General features: G+C 39.7%; 2 protein-coding genes across 4 annotated transcripts; one reads left to right on the forward strand and one right to left on the reverse strand.

The window, feature by feature from the left end:
- The first annotated feature begins 4268 nt into the window (after window positions 1–4268).
- On the forward strand, window positions 4269–10185 carry LOC141784161 (claudin domain-containing protein 1-like). The gene is made up of 4 exons (XM_074661895.1): window positions 4269–5089; window positions 7450–7557; window positions 7732–7869; window positions 9965–10185. The coding sequence occupies exons 1-4, from the start codon at window positions 4798–4800 to the stop codon at window positions 10183–10185; spliced, it is 759 nt and encodes a 252-aa protein (XP_074517996.1). The 5' UTR covers window positions 4269–4797.
- A 1682-nt stretch (window positions 10186–11867) lies between these two features.
- Window positions 11868–18734, reverse strand: LOC141784160 (N-acyl-aromatic-L-amino acid amidohydrolase (carboxylate-forming) B-like). 3 transcript variants are annotated; one of them, XM_074661893.1, is made up of 7 exons: window positions 18542–18734; window positions 17717–17955; window positions 17446–17641; window positions 15858–15948; window positions 15669–15776; window positions 15455–15564; window positions 11868–12195 (listed from the first exon to the last, which is right to left on the reverse strand). In XM_074661893.1, exons 1-7 carry the CDS (start codon window positions 18626–18628, stop codon window positions 11950–11952), a joined length of 1077 nt encoding a protein of 358 aa, XP_074517994.1. In that variant the 5' UTR covers window positions 18629–18734; the 3' UTR covers window positions 11868–11949. The 3 variants fall into 3 exon arrangements, with proteins under 3 accessions (XP_074517994.1, XP_074517993.1, XP_074517995.1); XM_074661892.1 differs by having other exon boundaries at window positions 15858–15951; window positions 18542–18733; XM_074661894.1 differs by having other exon boundaries at window positions 15858–15951; window positions 18440–18704.
- Between the last annotated feature and the right edge of the window lie 2318 nt (window positions 18735–21052).

The raw sequence follows: 21052 nt of genomic DNA on the forward strand, positions 1-21052 counted from the left end.
CTTGTCAAAAATGCTAAAATAAACCGAATATAGGAGCTCAATTACTGTCTACACCCAGGGCAGCCATCTATAATTTTAAACTCTGGGATGTGGACCTGCCGCCTCACCAGTAGGAATTTCTAACCTCGGGGGGCATTCCAGTTGAAATTTCCCACTCTAAATAAATCCCGACTTCTGAGTACATGAGGGTGACCATGCTAACTGGTGATTTCTGACGAGGCTTAGAGCCGTTCATCCATCAAATTGGTGATAGTTAAGCCAAAAAAATGTGTTTTTTTGGTGGTTAACACCTTCGTGTAAACTGCAGCACATCTGAGCGCCCAGCCGTAACTGTCAACAGTCCCTATGGTTAGCTAACATGAGCCACTTTAGCTAGCAACACCAAGGCTGTGTCCAAAATGGCATACTAACGCACTACATACTACATAGTCGTTGTGTACCAGTATATACTGTATACTACATACTATGGGCTCTAATTTCGTGGCGCAGCACAGAGGGCGCAAGCCTGGCGCACCCTGAGCAGTGCTAATTTCGTGCAGCCCACCGCCGTGCGCTGCCAGTTTGACAATTTGGTAGACCGTCTGCGCAGAGATGGGTGTGTCGGCGCGCCAGGGGGAGTTGACGGCGCACCAGGGGGAGGTGTCAGCAGATTCATGTTAGCGCAGTGACAATTTTGTGCCAAAAAAGTGCGCTGAAAGCTCGCCAGCTCCAACCAGGTCTATCCTCGGCGCAAAGCGGAGCGCACCCTCCGCAGCTGTAATTTGGTGACAGGCGCACATGTGTGCACATGTCATCAAAGCCTCAGAGGCAGGTTTCCAGAGTGTCAGGCACATTTTAATGCAATAAACAATCACAGCAATCATTATTTAATGTAAATGTCTGAACCAGCATATACATTTATATCTATATTAACTGTCCCGTCACATCTGATGTCAGATTAAAGCCGTTTGTCATAATGGAAAGTTAACCTGACGGCAGCTGAGTAAATAGATACTGAGTAAATATCTGGCTTCTCTCATTTCATTTCATTTAAAGAAAAGAGGAAGAGAAAAGATGAAGTAAAAAGAGACAAAATAAATGTGTGTCACTCAGGATTTACCCGTGATTTCCCATATTTCTCTGTTTTAGTCTTTTTAATGTGATCTAAAAAGATGGAGTACATTATTGTAAGGAGGATGAGGTGGAGACACCGGGAGAGTATACAGTATATCACCAAAGGTTCTGCTATTTGGCGATGACAAACCAGGAGAGCAGGTGGATCAAAAGTATTCTGAATGGATAAGCCAGCTGTGTAACTGTCTCTTAATTTTTTACTCCTATTAATGACAAAAGAACAGATTAAATCTGTCCCGGGAGCTGGCCCACACGGTGACGTGCTTCGTGTCCTCCGATGCGCCCCGCTGTCCATTCTCCTGCTGCAGGGACAGCGGCTCTGACCGTCGCCAGCACACTGTTTCCGCAGTGCTGGGGGTCATTCAGACCAATCAGACGCTGCGCCTCGGCCGCACGGCATTTAAAGGCGAGGAGCGGCGCTCATTTGATTGGGGAAAACAGCGCTCAGCTGCGTTAAACCCACTCACGGCTTTTCTCCTCCCTCTCTGCCATTTGCGCGGAGGGAGGCGTGGACGCGCACCTCTGCGCTCCTGTGCGCATTGACTGCGCCTCTCTTGGCACTGCAGGAAACTTGCAAAGGCTGGGCAGGTGCGCCTGCGCTTGCGCCTGGTCTACGAAATTAGAGCCCCATAAGTATGATTAGAGTGCCAACGTTTTACACTGTAGTATACTACTCAGTTTCCCATGATGCATTTCAAAACCTCCGACGACAAAAATTGGAAGCACACATAAGTCTATGGAAGCACACCAGGCTATCGAATATCTCTGTTGATTCGCCACATTTGAAAGTTTTAAGAACATTTTAGGCGGGAAAGTCATCATGTAGAAAACCAAAATGTGGTCATTTGGGCAATAAAACGCACGGATACAAATTTAATTTCGACATTTTGGACATCCTGTTAAGCGCGCCAATATGCTATCGAAGAAACTTCCGGTTGGCTCCAAAACAAGAGCCCAATTTACAAAAGCATTAAAGAACTTAAAGGAGATAATAAAAGATGCTTTTATTTTGAAAACGGGAAGTTCGCTGGTGGCTGATTTTTAACTAACACCGGTCTCCAGACGAATTCATCACTCTTCAAAAAATTAAAAAATGTTTACTTCTCGCAGACACCGAAGACGATCCGTCCGTCGCCTCAGGCACTTTATTTCTATGAACTTACATTTTGGTTTCCCTGCAGAGGTAAGTCCATTTTAGTTGCTTCTCATCTTGTCATCTCATTCACTATTTATGTTTATAAATATGGGGCTCGCAATGCATTATGGGGCGTGTCAGCGCGACTAGTATGCCCACCTCCCATACTTACAATTTTTTCCGATATAGTATACATCTTTTCATACTATTTCATGTAAACGCACTACATACTATTTCATGTAAACGCACTACATACTATTTTTGACGTCACACTTAGTATGAGTTGTACGTTAGTATGCCATTTCGGACACAGCCTATGTTAAGCCATGCAGCCTTTAATGCAGTGGAGTTTCACTCAGGGCTTTCAGTAACAAGCCCCAACACACAAAAACAAAAGACACAAAATGTGCGTGCGCCATGCACAGGCTACACACACACAGACTAGTGCTGCACGATTATCGCAATCACAATCGCAAGGTCAGCACATGCAATTACGTAATCGCAAAGGAGGCGGGATTGTGCAATTATTTTAAAAAAGTGTAAAAAAATGAGCGTGTTTGTGTGAGTGATGTGTGATGTGCGTGTGTCTGTGTCTGTGTGTGTGTGTGTGTGTGTGTGTGTGTGAGACTGAGTAAGAGAGCGAGCGTGAGATGACTAATCAGTCACTGTTTCAACTGGTCATGTGACTACCTGCCCCCCTGGTACGGCAGTTTAATCAGACAAGATGGAGCACAAAGAAGTAAGTGAGGTGCTCATGGCGAAAAGAAACTCTACCTCTGTTATTTGGTGTTATTTTGGTTACCGGTTGAATGACACAGCAAAAAGATGTAATTTTCAAAACATGCAAAGTAAAAGTGGCATAAATGTGCTATTTTGAATACATACAAAACAGTACTGTTGTGCTGTACATTGTTGTTTGTATACAGTAAGTTTGGATATTTTGAGAATTATTACACAGTTAAAATCCTCAGTAATCCATCTCTGCTTTTTCTTGATTTTTCCTCATGATAACCAAGCAAGTCTGTAGACTCATGACACAACTTTTTTTATTAAATCGCAAGCACAATCGCAATCGCAATATTGTCCACCTAATCGCCAATTGCACCTTTTCCCCAAATCGTGCTGCACTAACACAGACACACTGACACTTGTCACAGATGTGTCGATACAGCTAGCACAGCCACTAATTATCTTTAACAAGCACAGCACTTACCTGCAGGGCGCACGCACACACACACACACACACACACACACACACACACACACACACACACACACACACACACATTACTGCAGCAAAGGTCTCAGAATGTCACTCAAAAACCAGAATGCTAACGGAGAGCACACGACAACCGATGCTAACGCTAACAGTTTAATGACAAACTGAAGCATGCAGGTTAGATCTGTTAACAACGGCTACTCTAGTCAGTTTCTTTAACTTAACTTAACTAAAACATCGTGATTACTTTATCACCACAAATATGCAAAAGCAACACTCACCCAACACTTGGAAATGAAAACCGTGGCGTTTTTCACCGGCAGGTAGCTAACTTCACTGACAGCCCCTAAAGTTGTGGATGACATCAACTAGACTAGCACCAACACATCGCAGGACCGTTAACTGTCAAAAAGATGGACGTCAATTTGCTAGGCTTGCAGTGAATGACATGGAAGCAGATACTAACGGTTGCAGATGTTTTAGCTTGGCTTTTTGAACAATTAATCCCCAGGTATTATTCAGTGATGGTTCTATTAGAATCCATAATGTTAAGCTTTTCTTTGTCTCTCTTTGTATTTTGGGTTTTAAACCTGGTTGAATTAAGATCAAATATATTATACGACAATAAATTAAGGTATAGCTTTATTTATTCATTTTTAGCCTAAGTGTTCAGAAAATAAGAAAAAAAATATATATATTTTTTTTTTTAATAATTATGTTATCATGTTTATATTATCTACATTACTACTTCATCCATCAAGCTATGGGCTTCTGATGTGCACAGTCGTGGAAAATAAGATTACGTGCATAGGGTTACGTGCATGATCAGCAGAACCGGAAACGGAACACGCATGGATTAGTGTGTTTACAACTGGCATCATCCTGGGTGCGACCGGCTCCAGCCTGCTTTCCAAGAACACAGAACCGCCGCCGAATTTGCTCTGGCGGGCTGGTGCCCACTGGAGCATAGCGGATCTTATTAAACGGGCCTTTTTTGCAGTCTTTGTGAGGAATACTAGGGCTGGTGTGATTCCTGCCGCAGCGCCTGGCCACCCACCATCTGTGGAAGTGGGACAAGGGAACAGATGGCGCATCCAAGCCGGCCTGCAGGGCTGTTGACGCTTATTGGGACAGCTTTGGAGACCGAGAGCATCGATCAATAAAATAGGATGCTGTTGTCCTGTGATGTGCAGCAGTAGGCAGTGTTTTTAATGCGACTTGGACGTCAGTTTATGTCAAGAACCGTCGCAATTCGACCAATTTGATGCGCGACTCTTCAGCCACTTGCATCAACTTAATCCCCTTTGACGTGTCTTTGGCTCTGTGAACAATGGTCGATAACCGCTACGCCACAGCACTGGTCATTGCCTGCGTGCTGAGTATTCTGGCCACTGTGTATCTGTCTGTGGCCGTCGGGACGCAGCACTGGTACCAGTACAGCAGCCCCACCGTGCGCGGTGAGGCCAACGTGTCTGAGCTGCGCTCCCTGTATGAGGAGTTCATGGACGGGGAGTTTGATGAGAAAACCTACAGTGACACCTTGTTCCGCCTCAACGGGACCGTGGGCCTCTGGTGGCGGTGTGTGCTCGTCCCTGCCAACGCGAACTGGTTCAAAGAGACAGGTAAGCTTTATCAAGTGCTCAGCCAATTACATAATTTATACAGACTGATGAGCCACACCTCACATCTCTCCAAACTGTGGAGGAGCTATACCTGCGAGCCCCACCTTGTTTTAAGTATTAGGTGTGGTTCATTCCCCAGGTAGGCACTGACAAACGGAATTTATCACCCTTAGACTGCTTGGTTAAAAGAGCTGCACTGTCATATAAGTGAGTTTAAAATTAGGGGTACATTTCAGGTATAAAAAAGTGGAAACAAAGTGATTTTTTTTTGTTTCATTCTCTATTTGATTGCAAATGATATAAATGGAATGAACTAAATTCATTAGCTGGCAAGCTAAAGCCCTAATTGTGACGATTACTTCAACATAAATCTGTTTTGTACTGAATTTAGAGATATTCAACATTTCTATGTAAGACACTCCCTCGAAAAGTCCCTTATCATGTATATCACAGTTTAGCTTAAGTGTGAAAGAATTATGGCACAAAAATCACATGTAACACGTTTGACAGAACAAACCTGTCTCTACAACATTCAATTATGTGATGGGTAACACGGTTGACATTTTCTCCATTTTTTTTTTCTATCTTGTGCTAACTGCAAACCGTAAACATGTCACCACCTGACCTCCATCACCTCATATTGCTGTGCCTTTACTACACAGTTTGGTCTTTATAACATTTATAGTAAGAACATCAGAAAATATTGGTTACACAGTTGACGGACAATTAATGTGCACCATGTACAGACGATCATTCTGATGAAATATTGATGAGGAGGAATTAAAACATGCCACACTTTCTTCATGGTTCCCACCAAAAAGGATGTGACTTCAGTTGATTTCAGTCATGTGACTTTGGGGCAAATCATTTCTGATTTATAGGCCTTCTTTCAATGGGTAACACAGTTGACACTGATTTCTCGAGCACACAAAGTGAATTTTTTCAAATTTAATTATAAGAATAATTTTTAAAACTGCTTTTTCATGCTTTAATGATCATTTTAAACAAATAATACTGGAAATAATACTCACAAACTGGTATTCTAGCATTAATTTTGAAGAGCAAACTTGACGTTAGAGAAATCAGTTTGCACAAAAACTGCTAATCCCAACATGATTTGCATTTCAGCAGGAGCAGGAGTCATTCCACTCCTCTTGCATCTTATTCTTATTACTTACTGTATCATACATTGGTATTTTATTCTGCTCCTAACCTTTATTATTTTATCATATATATATCTTATATTTTTATTTAATTTTAATTTTATTTTTATTTTGTATCTTATTTTACTTTACTTCACTTATGTTCGCACCTCACACTGTTTCGCACTGACTGAAGGGCTTTTGCAATTTTGTTGTAATTGCTGCATTGACAAATAAAGTTCTATTCTATTCAATTCTATTCTATTTTAAGCTAAATAAATGATGAAATCTACTTTCTGTGTTAAATAAAAGTGAAATATCACCCAAATGACACACTGTATAATTGGCCATTGCCTGAAAGTAAAATTTAGTAAAGCTGATAAGTAAATCCCACTGACTTGAAATGTACCCCTAATTATAGAAGCACTCGTATAGATTTTCTTATGTCATTTGATTTATCACCACAGAAGCAGGTCTTCATAAATGCTTGTTTTTATTCTGATGTTCCAGGGTCAGGAAAATAAGCCCACAGGGAATAATCGTAGTTGTTTACATCAATAAATGAGTGTGTCAAAGATGCTCATGATTAATCCCTCAACATATGTCTAACAAAAATCAAAGAAGAATCTTTCATTGATAAAGTTCCAGCCTAGACGTCGTAGTTGATTAACTGACAACTTGCAAATTGTAGCAGACAGTCTGCTGAAAGGGAGTATAACATTAAAGTCGGACTAAAGTGTTGGTGACATTCACAGTATGCTTGGCGGAGGTCTGTGCTCTCTGAGTGCTTTTCTGGTTTAAAAAGTAGTGATTTTTTTTGTGCCTTTGTAATCCAAAAAAGTAAACCCAAACCTTCTTTACAGCTTAAAGAATGGCATATCTCCAAAAGCTACATTGTATTTTTCCAAACATTTTTTTTAACTGTTCAGTTTGAGAAAATGAATCAGTTAAATTCATCGTAACACTACTTAATCAGGGAGTTTGATTTGGTTTTGGGTCGTTTTCAGTTATGTGTCAAGACTGAAACCCACAATATCTAACACTACGAGAGGAAGATAAATGTTCATCATGAATGTGATGATGCAGGTCTCATATTTAATCATCTGCTGCTGTACATCCACAGAAGTAGAAAAAAAACACCACCAAAATCTCTCCAATGTTTGAAAAAGTGAATTCCTGCGAATGATAACGCTTCTTTTTGATATTTGCTTCTTTCAGACGCAAAGGTGGTGCTGGAGTGTCGGAGCTTCAGTCCAACTCAGCAGTTTACTCCCAAATACAAAGAACCAGGAAACCACAACAGTGGGGAGGACATGCTGCGCACATGTACGTCAACTCACATGTTTGCTCAAAGTTTAAGTGATTAGTTCGACTGCACCTTTAAAAGATACTCTGATGTGATTATGAAACAGCACATGGCTCCAACTCATGGTGATAAAGATGGAGACCTTTAAGATGTCTTATCCTGATCTTACTCTGTGTTTCCGTGTGTGTGAACAGACTTGTGGCGATGCCAGTTTCTGCTGCCGCTGGTGTCACTGGGTCTTGTGGTGCTGGCAGGCCTCATCGGGTTTTGTGCCTGCCTCTGCCGAAGCCTCACACCCACTCTTGGGATAGGAATACTTCACCTGCTGGCTGGTAAGACTCTTTTCCACACCAGCTGCATGGACTTGGTTTCTTCAATGAAGTCACCTTGGTGGTTTTTGGAGCATCTAAACTGAGCAGTTAGTTTGCTAAAAGAAATAATGGAAAGGATTTTTCTGTGTTTTTTTGTTTACAAAATATAAAAAAGCAAAAGTCAATAGTACAGATCAATTAGGTGGCATTTCTGCTTAGAGACAACTTTGCCCAAAAAGCAAGAAGTCTGGGCAGCGGTAAAGCCTTGCAGTTTGCTGGCTAGCCTCTGAGCGTGTGGCTCCTGTTTCCTGCTTTGTTCATCATCCTTTACTCTTCAAAAAAGCCCCTCAAAAATAACTGAAAAAAAGAGCAGATTGGACCTTTGGTTTGGTTTGGTTAAGGCCATGTCCACACTTAGCCGGGTATCTGGGAAACCACATGTATTTTTATACGTTTAGACCTGTGGTCCACACGAAACCACAGTTTTATGTGACTGAAAACAATGTTTTCTGAAAGTCTGCCAAAGTGAAGACTTTGGAAAACTCTGTTTTTGTGGTTTCATGTGGACGCCGGTAAACTGAGTTTTTGGTTTTCAAACGTCACAGCTGAACGACAGGGCTCATTCTGACTGGCTAGCACAGGTTTTACGTAAGAAAAACACAGATTTGCCTGCTGCGTGATCACAAAAGCATATCTAGAAAATACCCGTGGACAAGGCCTAGATATTAAAGTTGTTAGAGCTTCTTCATTCTTGGGACCATGAAAATATGATCTGATGGTCTATTTTGAAATGGGTATGCTAGTAACAGGAAAGCTAATATTGCTAAAACTTGATCGCCATAAGTTACAAAATTTAACTTGGACTGGTAAATGATGCAAAATCTGTTTCGTTTTTTGGGTATGGGGCCCTGGCATCTTGGGTTCAGCTGTGTGTGTTTCTATGCAGATGTGCAGCCAACTGTAGCGTTAGCGGTAAGATAATAGCAAGTTTACTTGGAGAGACTTGCCAACCACTTCACTGGTCACTCATCTTAAACTGAAGAGCTTTTCCACATGACTTTTTATTATTATTATTATTATTATTATTATTTTAGTTTTTAGCATACCACATTTTAACATCTTTGAAGCATCTTTGTTACCTCTGCCTAGGGAGGTTGTGTTTATGGGAGAATTTGTCTGTATGTTTGTCTGAAAACAACATAACCCAAAATCTAACAAACAGATCCTGATGAAATTTTCAGTAAATGTTCAAAATGACATAAGGGAGAATTGATTAAATTTCGGAGGTAATCCTGATCACCGTCTGGATCCAGGACTGTTTTAAAGGATTCTTTATTACTGTGAGATAGGGCTGTTTTCACCATATGTGTATATAACTCCACCATAAATGGTCAGATTGCTTTGCAAAACAATACGAGACAAGGTCACCATAATTTCTGACAGATGTAAAAGTACGATCCAGATCTTGCCAATATTCTGGATACTAAGATCCAGAATATGAAATATGTACTGGGTCATCATAATTTTCAAAACTGTCAGGAAACAAATTATCGTACAAACCTGCAACTAACATCAAATTGTAGCAGACAGTCTGCTGAAATGGAGTATAACATTAAAGTAGGACTAAAGTGTTGCTTTTCTAGTTTAAAAAGTATTTTTTAGCTGTAGTGGCAGAATTTGCAGAATTTTTTAGTCTTGATAATCAAACTGTGAACATCACAAACCTTGAGTGCAGTACTCCTATGCTCCACAGAGGATTTGTTGTCTTTCAGCTCAATGTTTTGGTGTCAAAGCCTTCACTTTATACCCAAAACTACAACAAAATATATATTTATTAATGATTTTTATTTTTTAAATTTATTTAGAATCACATTCAAAAGCATTTGTACGTATTGTCCATTTGTAACTTGACAATAGAGTGATTCCTCCTTTAGGTTTTTAGACATTTATGCAGGGGAAAAAATATACAAATCTAAAAGAAAATAAAAAATTTAAAAAAGGAAAAAGAGAATGTTAAAGGAAGAGATGAAAAAAGAAGAAAATAATAGAATAAATGATGATGTTTTTTAATTTAAACCAGCCATTCACAGATGTCCTCTGCTTGTGCGTCCTGCAGGTCTCTGCACCTTAGCCACAGTGTGCTGCTACCTGGCCGGGATGGACCTGCTCCACAGGGTGTCGATGCTTCCTGATAAAGTGGATGGCTCTCTTGGCTGGTCCCTCTACTTGGCCCTCATTTCCTCCCCGCTCCACATGATGGCCGCCGCGCTGCTTGTGTGGGCGGCCCGCAGCCATAGTCAGAACTACTACCGCATGACCGCCTACAGGGTGGCGTAGACGGAGATTCAGCCGAGAATCTCTGCCCCGCTTCAGTTCATATGCCACTCCAACACCAAGATGCTTTTTTTTATTGTGATCTCAGAGGAATGAGATGTGGGTTAATCTGTGCGTTTTTTGCTTTTTGATGGATTAAAGTGCAGGCACTCTGTAGTAATGACCCTATCTGCTGCATTAAAAGATTAAGGAGCTGAAGTGGTTTGAAAAAGGTCAGGGAAATGTTGATGCAACATACGTTTGGTTCTCAGTAACTTAACCCGTGGTTCAAAAGCATAAGCTCGTCCCAGTTCATGCTGTAAGTCCTTCTAGGTTTGATTATGTCAGCACTGAAAAATAATGTGTCACAGATTCAACACTATACTGTTATTTAATCATGCACCTTTAAATGCATCGGCATTGCCAAAAAGGTTTGACAGTTAAGAAAAGCAGAGAGTTTTAACGAGAGAAGAGGAGAACCAAACTGTCATGCAACAGAAAATTGAGCAGAGTATTAATAAACTGAACAGGTTGAACGATAAGTTATGCATGCTGTTATTGCCATGGAGGTTAATGATACGTTCCTTCTCAATTTTGGCATCAAACAGATTTACAGTTAGGCGTGGTGACACTTACCCTTTGTTTTATAAATAAAAGAGCACCTACTGTGGCAAAGAGGACACACCTGGAAGCTGTTTAGATGGAACCACAGGAGTTCAAAAAGCCGCCCTAAGATATTTATTATTGCAAAAGAGAATGCAACTCCTCTACACGAGCTGCTTTGAAACAGAGTCAGGGAAACAAAAGGCTTCAGTGAAGGAGGCGTTGACTATTACTGTGTTTACCATGTATACATCTTCAACACCCTCTTTTTTTAAAAAACATTACTCAAGTTATTTATTTATTTATTTATTTATTTATTCATGGGCATTATTATTTGTTTATATTTTGTTGCTTTCTTAGGTATTTTCAAGCGTAATTCTAACATTTTGATTGTTTTTTTGTAGTTTTGACCCAAAGGTTTTCATGTCTCCACAACCATAGTGTTTCCTATATAAACATGTCCCCTTATCCTTTTTGTTGATTCACTTATTTATCGACTTATTTGTTTAATTTTGATTTAATTTCTCAATCAAAAAATATAATTTTGCGTCATCATTTTGTTAAGTCACTTAAAAGGAAACGTTAGGCATTATGAATGTAATTTAAAGGCCATATAGCGATAAACTACAATATTCCTTTGCACTTAAAAATATTGTTGAACATATCCTGAACTTTGCTGTTTTGGTCAGTAGTGAATTTCTATTTTTGACAGTGTATATGAAATGTATTGAGAAAGGAATCGTTATAAACCAGAAAGCCATGCTTTATGTCTGCAGAAATATATGAAGTTTCACTTGTGACTGTTTAAGAAGTGATAAAATGCTGGATTGTGTGTGTGGTCTAAAAAGTCCTACGGTAAATCAGATTGTATTTTGCGTATTCAGCCTTTAATTGAAGACATTGTCCTATCCCTGAATCCATTAGAGCGTACATACAAGAAAAAACACTGTATGACTGTGCTTTTGTGAATCAACAGTGAATAGTTTGTGCATTTTATGGACCTGGAGTTTTACACTTATGTGTCGTGTGTGAGTGTAAGCAAATGTGCTCATGATTTGTCAAAGCATCAGCCGTCATTTTAATAAAAGCTTTTTGTAAAATTGATTTTACAGACACTTCCGTCTCATGATGGGCCTCATTATTCAATTATCATTACATCTGATTGTTTAAAGTCCATTTTTATTCTTACTCTTCCTCCTCTGAAGTAAATTCCGGTTCATGCGCTTGTTCTTCCTGCTCCGTTTGCGCCCTGATTGCAGGAATCGTCACACACCTTTTTCTCGCCAGGGACAGAGCAATTCCCTTCTTGTAGTACGCGCTTTCATTGATGAAGAAAGGGTAAAGAGGTTCTTTCCCTTTGAACCTCAGTGTTTCACCTGAGAAAGTCTGGAACAAGGGGTCTTCAGGGTGAAGTAGACAGAAGTCTCTGTCCTGTGGAGAAAAAAATAGAAAGTAAGGCTAATGCTAAGCGCTTGTGATATTTACAATTTGTTTGTTCAATGTCAAAGATGAACTTAGAGGCAGCTGAGTGTCAAAAAATAGTATAAAAAGGTTGCAACCTATGTTTGGTGAAGAGGTGATTAAAAAATTGTTGAATGGTTAAGATGCTTCAAAGATTTGTGGGAGCATTAGCGTTAGCTTAATGTGTCATGGAATGAGAGGGAATGAGGGATTTTAAAAAAAAATTACAAAAAGTGAGTCACAATTTCTGTATTTTTTTTTCAAACACCTCTTGGGTTGTTTTACTTAGTCTGTTTTGAAGTACTTAAAAAAATCATGACGTTTGTAGCAGTAGCAGGGGCAAGTTGAGAGCTAAAGCATGTTGTTGTGATGCTAACACTCCAGGTGATAGCAGTAAGCAACATGATTAGGTTTCTCTTTGCCTTCTGCTGCACCTATTTCCTATTTCAGAGCTTTCAGGGGTTTTCTTCTATCAATCTTTTGGGGATGTGCTTGCTAGCAAAACAACTTATCTTCGTTCATAACTTCAGCTAACCACTCTCAGGTTTTGGCTAGGCTAGCAGAACACATTCATTACAGATACAAGAGGAGTAACGCTCTCTGATCTCTCAAGAGACTTGGTGTTTTCCAATAGCTACCAAATTCATATTTGTATTAATATTCGTGGGGTATTGAAACTTGTCTTTTATGTCATGAATGAACCAGACTATGCTTTGAAAAGGTTTAAAATGTTGCATAAAGGCTGAAGTGTGAAGACGTGATCAGATTTATTTAATCTTAAAATGTTATCTCTTTTTCTGACTTCTCTAAATTGATCTCAGAATTCTGAGATCAAAAGTAGAACTCTGTAATCTCAGAGTTCTGGCTTTTTATGACTTAAACCTCAGAATTTTTCTTACAATTTGGACTTTTTCTAATCTCTGATATTCAACTCAGAGTTTTGAGATTTAAATCAGATTTTAGTCAGAATTCTGAGATTAAATCTCAGAATTCTGAAATTAAATCTCAAATTTCTGACTTTTTCTGTCTTAAATTTCAGAATTTTTCTTGGAATTCTGACTTTGTCTGACTTCAGTCTCCAAATTCATCTCAAAATTCTGAGTTGAATGTCAGAATTCCGACTGTAATCTCACAATTCTGAGATTAAATCTCAGATTTCTTTTTCAAAATTCTTACTTTTTCTCACTTCAATCTCCAAATCCATCTCAGAATTCTGAGATTAAGGTCAGAATTCTGACTGTAATCTCAGAACTCTGGGATTAAATCTCTAAATTCTGACTTTTCCTGACTTCAATCTCTGAATTTATCTCAGAATTCTGAGATTAAATCTGTGAGTTCTGACTTTTTCTGACTTTAATCACAGAATTTTTCTCAAAATTCTTAGATTTTTTTCAGAATTTGGGTTGTATTTTTTGTTTGTTTTTTTAGTGGCCCTAACCCTCTTCCCTGATATATTTTCTACATTTCTCTGCATTTCATTCAGTGAAGATGATCAGAATATATTCTGTCCTTAAACAGTCCCGTTACTGAATTTCTTCATTTTTAATTCACGTTTAGATGGACAGTTGGAACATTTTTTTTTTTGTGCTGTTCATCCCACAAATGTATGTTCCTTTCAAATGTGGCTCCATGTAAAGGGAAATAAACAAGCTTTCCAACAACTTAAGATTTATTGCCCAGAAGCATTTTTACAAGAAATAAATAACCTACCGAAAAGATATCTCCTTGCTTTTTGTGCTAAATTTATATGCATTGATAACAGACATTGAATAGTAGTTTTGTATTTCCAAGAAGCCTAAGACTGGGTTGTTATTGTTATGGTTCGAGTTTTCTCTGATGTAAGATGAGCTTCCAGTTTAGCTCATGTGTGCAATAATGAAGGTTTCAATCATGGATAAGCCGGTTTGAATAATCATAGGGGCTGATTATCTCTGATGATACTTTAAAAAACTATTTGATTCAAAAAGATAAGTGACGTGCAATCACTCATCTGCAACAAAACAATGGATCACGTTGAACCCTCATGTGACAGCTCTAATGGAAATCTTTTGATAAAGTCACAAAGCAAGTTTATTTTTAGAAAGCTATCTGGCCAAGGCAGAGGTGTTACATAACAAAGGGTTCACCAGGTTTCAACACTTATTCAAACAGTTTCTGTTTTGACCATTGAATAGTATCTTTTATCTGGTTACATTCAAAGTCCTTCGATTTGTGACATTTTTAAACGAAACAGGGAAACCTTCAAATATTGTTTACGTTTCTGTGAAGGTAGTTTAGCAACACAAGTGTTTCATAATGGACTAATTATACTTAATTTGCATAAGATTATTGGTTCCACTTACTTTGACTCACACTTTGAATAAACTTTTAAAATGAATTAAATTTATTTTATTTTACTTTATTTTATAAGATTTTTGAACAATATTCAGGTGACATCTGCAGAGGCTGTGGGGATCAGTTTTTACATAACTTAATCTCTTAAATTGCACACTCAGAAGTTCCGGTAATGTTGAGTAAGTCTGAGAAATATTAGACACTATAAATTAGTGTTGAAGTGACACATTTCAAATTTCCACAATGTTTCACCGAGGTGGAAATTAATCACAGAAAAGGAAGCAAGTCAGTCCAAAACGACAATAGGAAACAGTTTCATTCTACGGGTTTTGCAGTTCTCTGTAGTGTGCCACAGTCGCGTTTAATGATGATAATAAAATGTGTCTTTAGCTTCTGGTTAAATTGATTTACAGGCTTCCTTCAGCAGAATGTTCCCAGATGCATTCATTTTCAGATGGCATGTGAACCATGTCGGACGTCACACACTTGATTGTGTCTTCGGTGAGAAGCAAAGCTCTCACAGCAACAGAGCACCACCCTGCATTGTGAACACTGGCTCTATAAGTGGTTGATTAACACAAAGAAAATGACAACACAAACAAACTTAACAAACAAATTAAGGTGTTTTCTTAGCAGCAGGCGAGGCTACAGACGTAGGAATCATTCAGGCACAAAGTAAAGTACACTGGAACAAAAGGTGGTTACTTCTCTCTGGACAAAAGGTCTAATTATATCATCATCATTGGCCTGTTCTCGATTGTTCGATACTTCTTGTTTGTACGAACTTCCTTGTGTCGTGGTGTCCACAAATGGAAATAATTATTCTTTATTTAATTCAACTAAGAGAATAATCCTCCACTAAAGACTGAGTACAGGCATTGTCTTCAAACAGTACCTGTAGTTGAGGATGAATGGCGGCTGTGATGTTGTGAGTCTCATCTCTTGGGTAGTCGATGTTTTTAACCAATGTATACACTTCAACAAGCCCTCCCTCAAAAATAGTACCTGTAAAACAAAGCAAAACAATCCAAATGGAGCTTCAAATGACACCAAAAGGGCTTAGAACACTTTGAACAACATAGCAGAGCAATAACAATGTACTGTTGCACCTGAGTTGAAGAGATGAACCCAATCTAGCATGTGTTGTACTCCTAATTTCATGGTCGTGAAGATGTTGGATCTCACCACACCATGAGGTTGAGGCCCAATCTCCATGGCTGTAGAAAAATCAGTAAATATATCAAACATTTAAACACTTTTCATGATAAATGTGTGCTCTGGTAGAAAAAGAAGCTTACCGAAGCCATGCTTCCCTACTGAATCAAGCGAATAGGATTCTTTACTGGAGATATCGAAATGGATGTATCTCATTGGTATGTCTGGGATCTGCTTCTGAGGGGAAACATCAGAATGAACTTTAGATTTACTGAGAGGTTAGTTTATCAAGTCAAGTCAAATCAAACTTTGAAGCTAATAAAAAAACAGGCTCGATGTTCCCCATGTGATGAAAGAGGCCAGGAAGATGTGCTGGTGCGTCGCAAGCTTCAAAGAGATGATCTGTCCGTTCATCCATTGTAAGATCTATCTCCGGTAAGAGACATGGCTAATGGAGTACTTAGTAGTGCTTGTGAATGTAAAATCCTGACCTAAAACGAGCTGTTTGGATTTTGGGAATTTGCCGGTGTCAGTGATTCCCTTTTTTGACCAATCAGGAGCAAGTCTGGCCTGATTGGTCCACCGGAGCAGATACCCCCAAACCCCTTCCCCGCCCACTCCAATGCCGAAGTTGAAGAGCCATCACTGCTTTGTTTTTGGCTGTAAACAGCCACATAGTTCCATGCACAAGCTTCCCATCTCGGAAGAAGACAAGACTAAGTGGCTAGAGTTCATTTATCAAGGAAATGTTCCAGCCACACTCAGTAAAACTGTGCATGTGTGTGCTAGTCACTTCACGGCCGACTGCTTTTCCAACTTTGGACAGTACAACAGAGGGCCAGTGAATAGACTGGTCCTGAATCCAGGCACATTACCAACCATCCTCCAACAAACCTCGGACCCTGGAAATGTGAGTATTTTAAATGCTGTGTGCTGTGGAGCAGATGTAAGAGCTTTTCCTCAGTGTCCCCCCTGTCTCTGTGTTAGCTTCAGGATGCTAACTTTAGCTGCTGTTAGCCTGTTGTTTTAGCCTGTAATGTTACGGTTAACGAGCTTCGCTGTTTTCTAACCATTGTGCACTCGGAGCTCGTGGCGCCACTCTCATTGACGTGGAAAAGCGGGGCAGTATCAGCGGTGGCTCATTGACATATGAAGGTCACGCCCACAAAAATCAGAGCGTTCTGAACAGAGGGGCTATGAGAGCCTGGAAACAATGCTGCTGTGCTTGATTTATTGGCTTTTTGAACCAAAACATGTTACTACCATTTCATGAAGACATCAGTGATCCATATTAAACTGCAGAAAAGGAGCAGAATATGGGACCTTTAAATTCAGTCATACATTAAAAAATCAAGCCATATTTTGCACATGGAATCCCGGTAAAAAAAAATGTAAAGCTGTTGAAACCAGTTGCCAGTTTCCAACCAGAGACAACCAGAAAATAAAAGTGGATTCCAAATGTTGGAACCCAGTGGGATTAAACACACAGAAAAGAAAAGAGGCCCGAAAGCAGAGCCCTGAGGAACTCCAAAAGGCCTCATCCATTTCTCATGTCTAGTTTCAACCTCAATCTCACATATTTGTTTGTTATATTTTGGGAGCTCATTGTTGTGCCTTTCCAAAATGTAGTGCAACTAACTTGACAGAACACCAGTGAAGGGAGGTTCCTCTATGTTGACTCCAAAAAGGAAAGGCTGTATTAGTCAAGGCTAGAAACAGAAAGGTACTTACCTGAAGGTGTCTGAATATGTGCATGCAGATCCAGTCACAGTCAGAGTATGAAATAAAGCACAGGCCCATGTTGGATGTGGTGTTGTGAAGATCGCACACCAGATCCATAGCTTCACAGCTTCCTTTGGGTCCGAGCAAAGCATTCAGATCTCTGGATATGAGCATCTCATAGGGCGGCTTGTCTGGTAAGGGACGACTGAAAGAAAGTTCAGACTGATCAAGGACAATGTTTACAAAAAGAAAAAAACATGACCTCTTAGCCCTGCCTTACTTGAGGATAGCGTGGGTGAAGCAGCGGTTCAAGTCGGTGTCGATGTATCTGAGGCAGCGCTGCACGGCTTTTGGGTTTGCCAGAACCTCCAGCACTGAAAACGACTCCTTCTCCTTCCCTGATGTCTCCTTTTGCTCTTTCAAGAGCTCCCTCACCAGATACACTCCTGATAACTCATTGCCATGAGTGCCACCACAGACTGCAACTCGAGGCAGCCTTGGCAAACACACCGTCTCCATCTGAGGCAGTGATACAGAAAGAAAAAAGTGCAAGAACTTGAAGCGAGTTGCTCCAGGAAAAGGTTTTTTTAAGTCCTATTGTATCACTTTTGCGTGGTGTGTAAAGCTCTGAGTAGCTTATGCACACATTGGGTTGCATTTGTGATTTTTTTGTTATTAGTATTTTGTTTTCCCAATATTAAAGGAAAGTCAAAGGCATGTTTTCCCTCTCTTCCTGGCTCAGCGAGACCTAATAGTGGCTCCAGCCGCTGAGTACATTGTAGAGACAGTGCTACACAGAGCAGAGATATTGATTTTTGAAACCTTACCTCATGTTTCTGTTGTGCTGGAAACAATAAAGGGGCAGCTCTGTTTTGAAACTTTATAGATTACAGATCTCTCAAGCATCTCTGAGATTAAAAGTCTCTTAACCAGGGAGGAAACCCTGAGGAGAAGGAGAGGCAAAGCATGACGAAGCATTGTACTGTGCATCTTATTCAGTTACCTTTCTCTTCCCTCTCCTGGGCTGCCATGCAGTTCACTGACTCAGCATCCCATCCCACCCTCAGCTCCGGCTGTAGCTGCACTGTTTTCACAAAACTCTCACCGTCTCTCTACCACCTCTCGTCCGCTGCATTGCACTGTGCCACGCCGTGTCAGAGGCAGGGTGTGTCCTGAGAGTGACGTGATGCATCGGTGGCTTCCCCCAGTCCCCACAGCTGAGTGGTCCACAGTTCTCTCTTCTCTCTTTCTCTGCCCCATGTATAGGATGGTAGGTTCCAGTCTGCCTTTCAGAAGTTTGCCTGAAAATAAATCTGCTGGCACGACACTGCAGCAGAGGCGCCTGTCGTGTGAACAGTGAAAGAAAAAAGGGTTTTTTTCTTTTTTTTTCAGAATAGGGTTATGTTTTCATCCTAACCCTAACCTTATTTCTATTTTCAAATGCTCTGATTGTTGCATGCTAGCTGTGGTAGTTCAGGCGTGTACTGTGCTTCTAGTTCCCTCATGAGTGCAGTTAAATCTCTCCTCAGAGAAAAAAAAATATTATTATGATTCATGTGTCCTACATGTCTTTCCGTCCACTTTGAGTCTGCCCTTCCAGTGGAATCAGAATAATCCTGATTTTTAGCATCAAATCTATCCTAATAGCCACTTTGAGGTTTTGAAATACCCCAAATTAAAATTTGATCTGGATTCTGGACAGGACTGGATTGCCAAATCTGTATCCCACTTTTGTAGAAGCAGGATCCAATCTCTGCTTTTAAAATACCTGATGTTGAGATTTAATCCGGGCCAGTTTTTCAAAGAATTCAATCCAGATCAAAATGATCCAGATTTGGAAGTACCATTTCTTGCTATCCAGGATCAGGTAATCCGTCCCTGTTTTATGCCATTTTTAAAAGCAACATTGGATTTGATCAGCGTGATCCAGATATGGAGTTTTCAAGATTCCTAAATCTAGATTACCAGTGCTCTAAATGGGACAACATATCATAATGTGGGCTACCAGCTCTGTAAAGAACAAGAGGTACAAGAGCCAACATGGAGACGTTGTAGGTGTTTTTTAGGTTTAGAAAAAAAATTACATAAACATCCACTTTTTTTATTATTATTATTTCTTTTATGACCCCTCATCTGATCCACAACAAATAAACAAACATACATTAAAAAATACAAAGTGGATATTTTAAAAAGGTCTGAAATGTAGACAAAAAAATGATGGTTCTTCTTCATCTGTGGAGGAGAGTCCAACATTTTTAAACTCTGCTTTAAGAAGGCTGATCTGAAGTTTGTCTCTAGTTTGCTGCTGTTTGTTCAGTTTGATTTGTTCCTCTGCCAGCAGTATCTGTGCTTCTGCTCTTTCTGTTTCTCTTTGTTTTTACTTTACTATACTGAAAGGCTTCTCTGGTAGCCTAAAAGTGCTGACACTAAATTGTACAAATGTATTATTTGACTTATTTTAAAGTTTTATTACATTTTCTTCCTGAAATCCACCTTGAAATCCTACCTCGCTGGGAGCAGGATACTCCTGTTTTTTGGGATTACGTGATCTAATCCGATTTTGAAATCCTTCTTTCCCCTCTGAACAACCCATTTTTAAGATTTAATCCAATCTGATTGGATTACCTTTAAACAGCTGGCCCCTGGAGATCATTCTGATCCAGATCAAACTTTTTGAAAAATTGGGCCCTGGACGATACCATCCCTACAGTGAAGCATGGTGGTGGCATCATGCTGTGGGGATGTTTTTCAGCTGCAGAACTGAGACACTAGTCAGGATTGAGGGAAATGATGAACGCAGCAATGTAAAGAGACATCCTTGTTTTTGATCTCAGACTGGGGTGACAGTTCATCATTTAGCAGACGACTCTAAGCACATCAGGCTGGAAGAAGCCTAATTTCTGCTGTGAAAATGTCTTTTTTTGGCTTGATGTGTACGTGACTCCTGGTACTTCCAGATGTCTAACATGACTCTGGTTCTGTCTGAGGTTTCTGCCTTTAAAGGGAAGTTTTTCCTTGCTATTGTAATTTGCTAAATTCTGCAAAGCGCTGTACTCATAGTGGATTAAGATGAGATTAGACTACTTATGTTGTCTTGATTTTGGGTTTATGTTAACAAAGTTTATTAACATTAACAGCCTATTAATGTTTTTTGGAAAGTGTCTTGGGATGACGTTCGTTCTGATTTGGCACGATTGCCGCTTGGATGCATCAGTCCAACATCCCAAAGAACTTGTAACATATTCAACATTTTGTCATAATTCAGTATCCTGAAATAATGTGAGGAGTTTGAAAATTGTAGTTTTATTTATTATAATTCTTTTTATTTTCTGGCATGGCAGCAATACCTCGTTGTTCATTTGTAACAAGACGATAGCGTGAAAGGAGATCGGCAGCATGTCCCAACTTTTTACATCTTGTATTCAGTGAAAAGCCAACTAATAGAGTAAATGTTTAACGTTTTTACTGTAGACTCTGAAGCCAGACATCACAGGATGTCGTGTGTGTTAAAATATGATCGGAATACTTTAATTTGTTTTGCTGCTGAGAATAAATAGAAAATTAACTCCAGAGAAGCACGTTTCGATTTTTCCATGTTTGAATTCAAGCTGCTGCA

Source organism: Halichoeres trimaculatus, unplaced genomic scaffold (assembly GCF_033239565.1).
Source record: "Halichoeres trimaculatus isolate MK-OKI-2021-1 unplaced genomic scaffold, fHalTri1.1 fHalTri1_scaffold_22, whole genome shotgun sequence".
Taxonomy (NCBI): domain Eukaryota; kingdom Metazoa; phylum Chordata; class Actinopteri; order Labriformes; family Labridae; genus Halichoeres; species Halichoeres trimaculatus.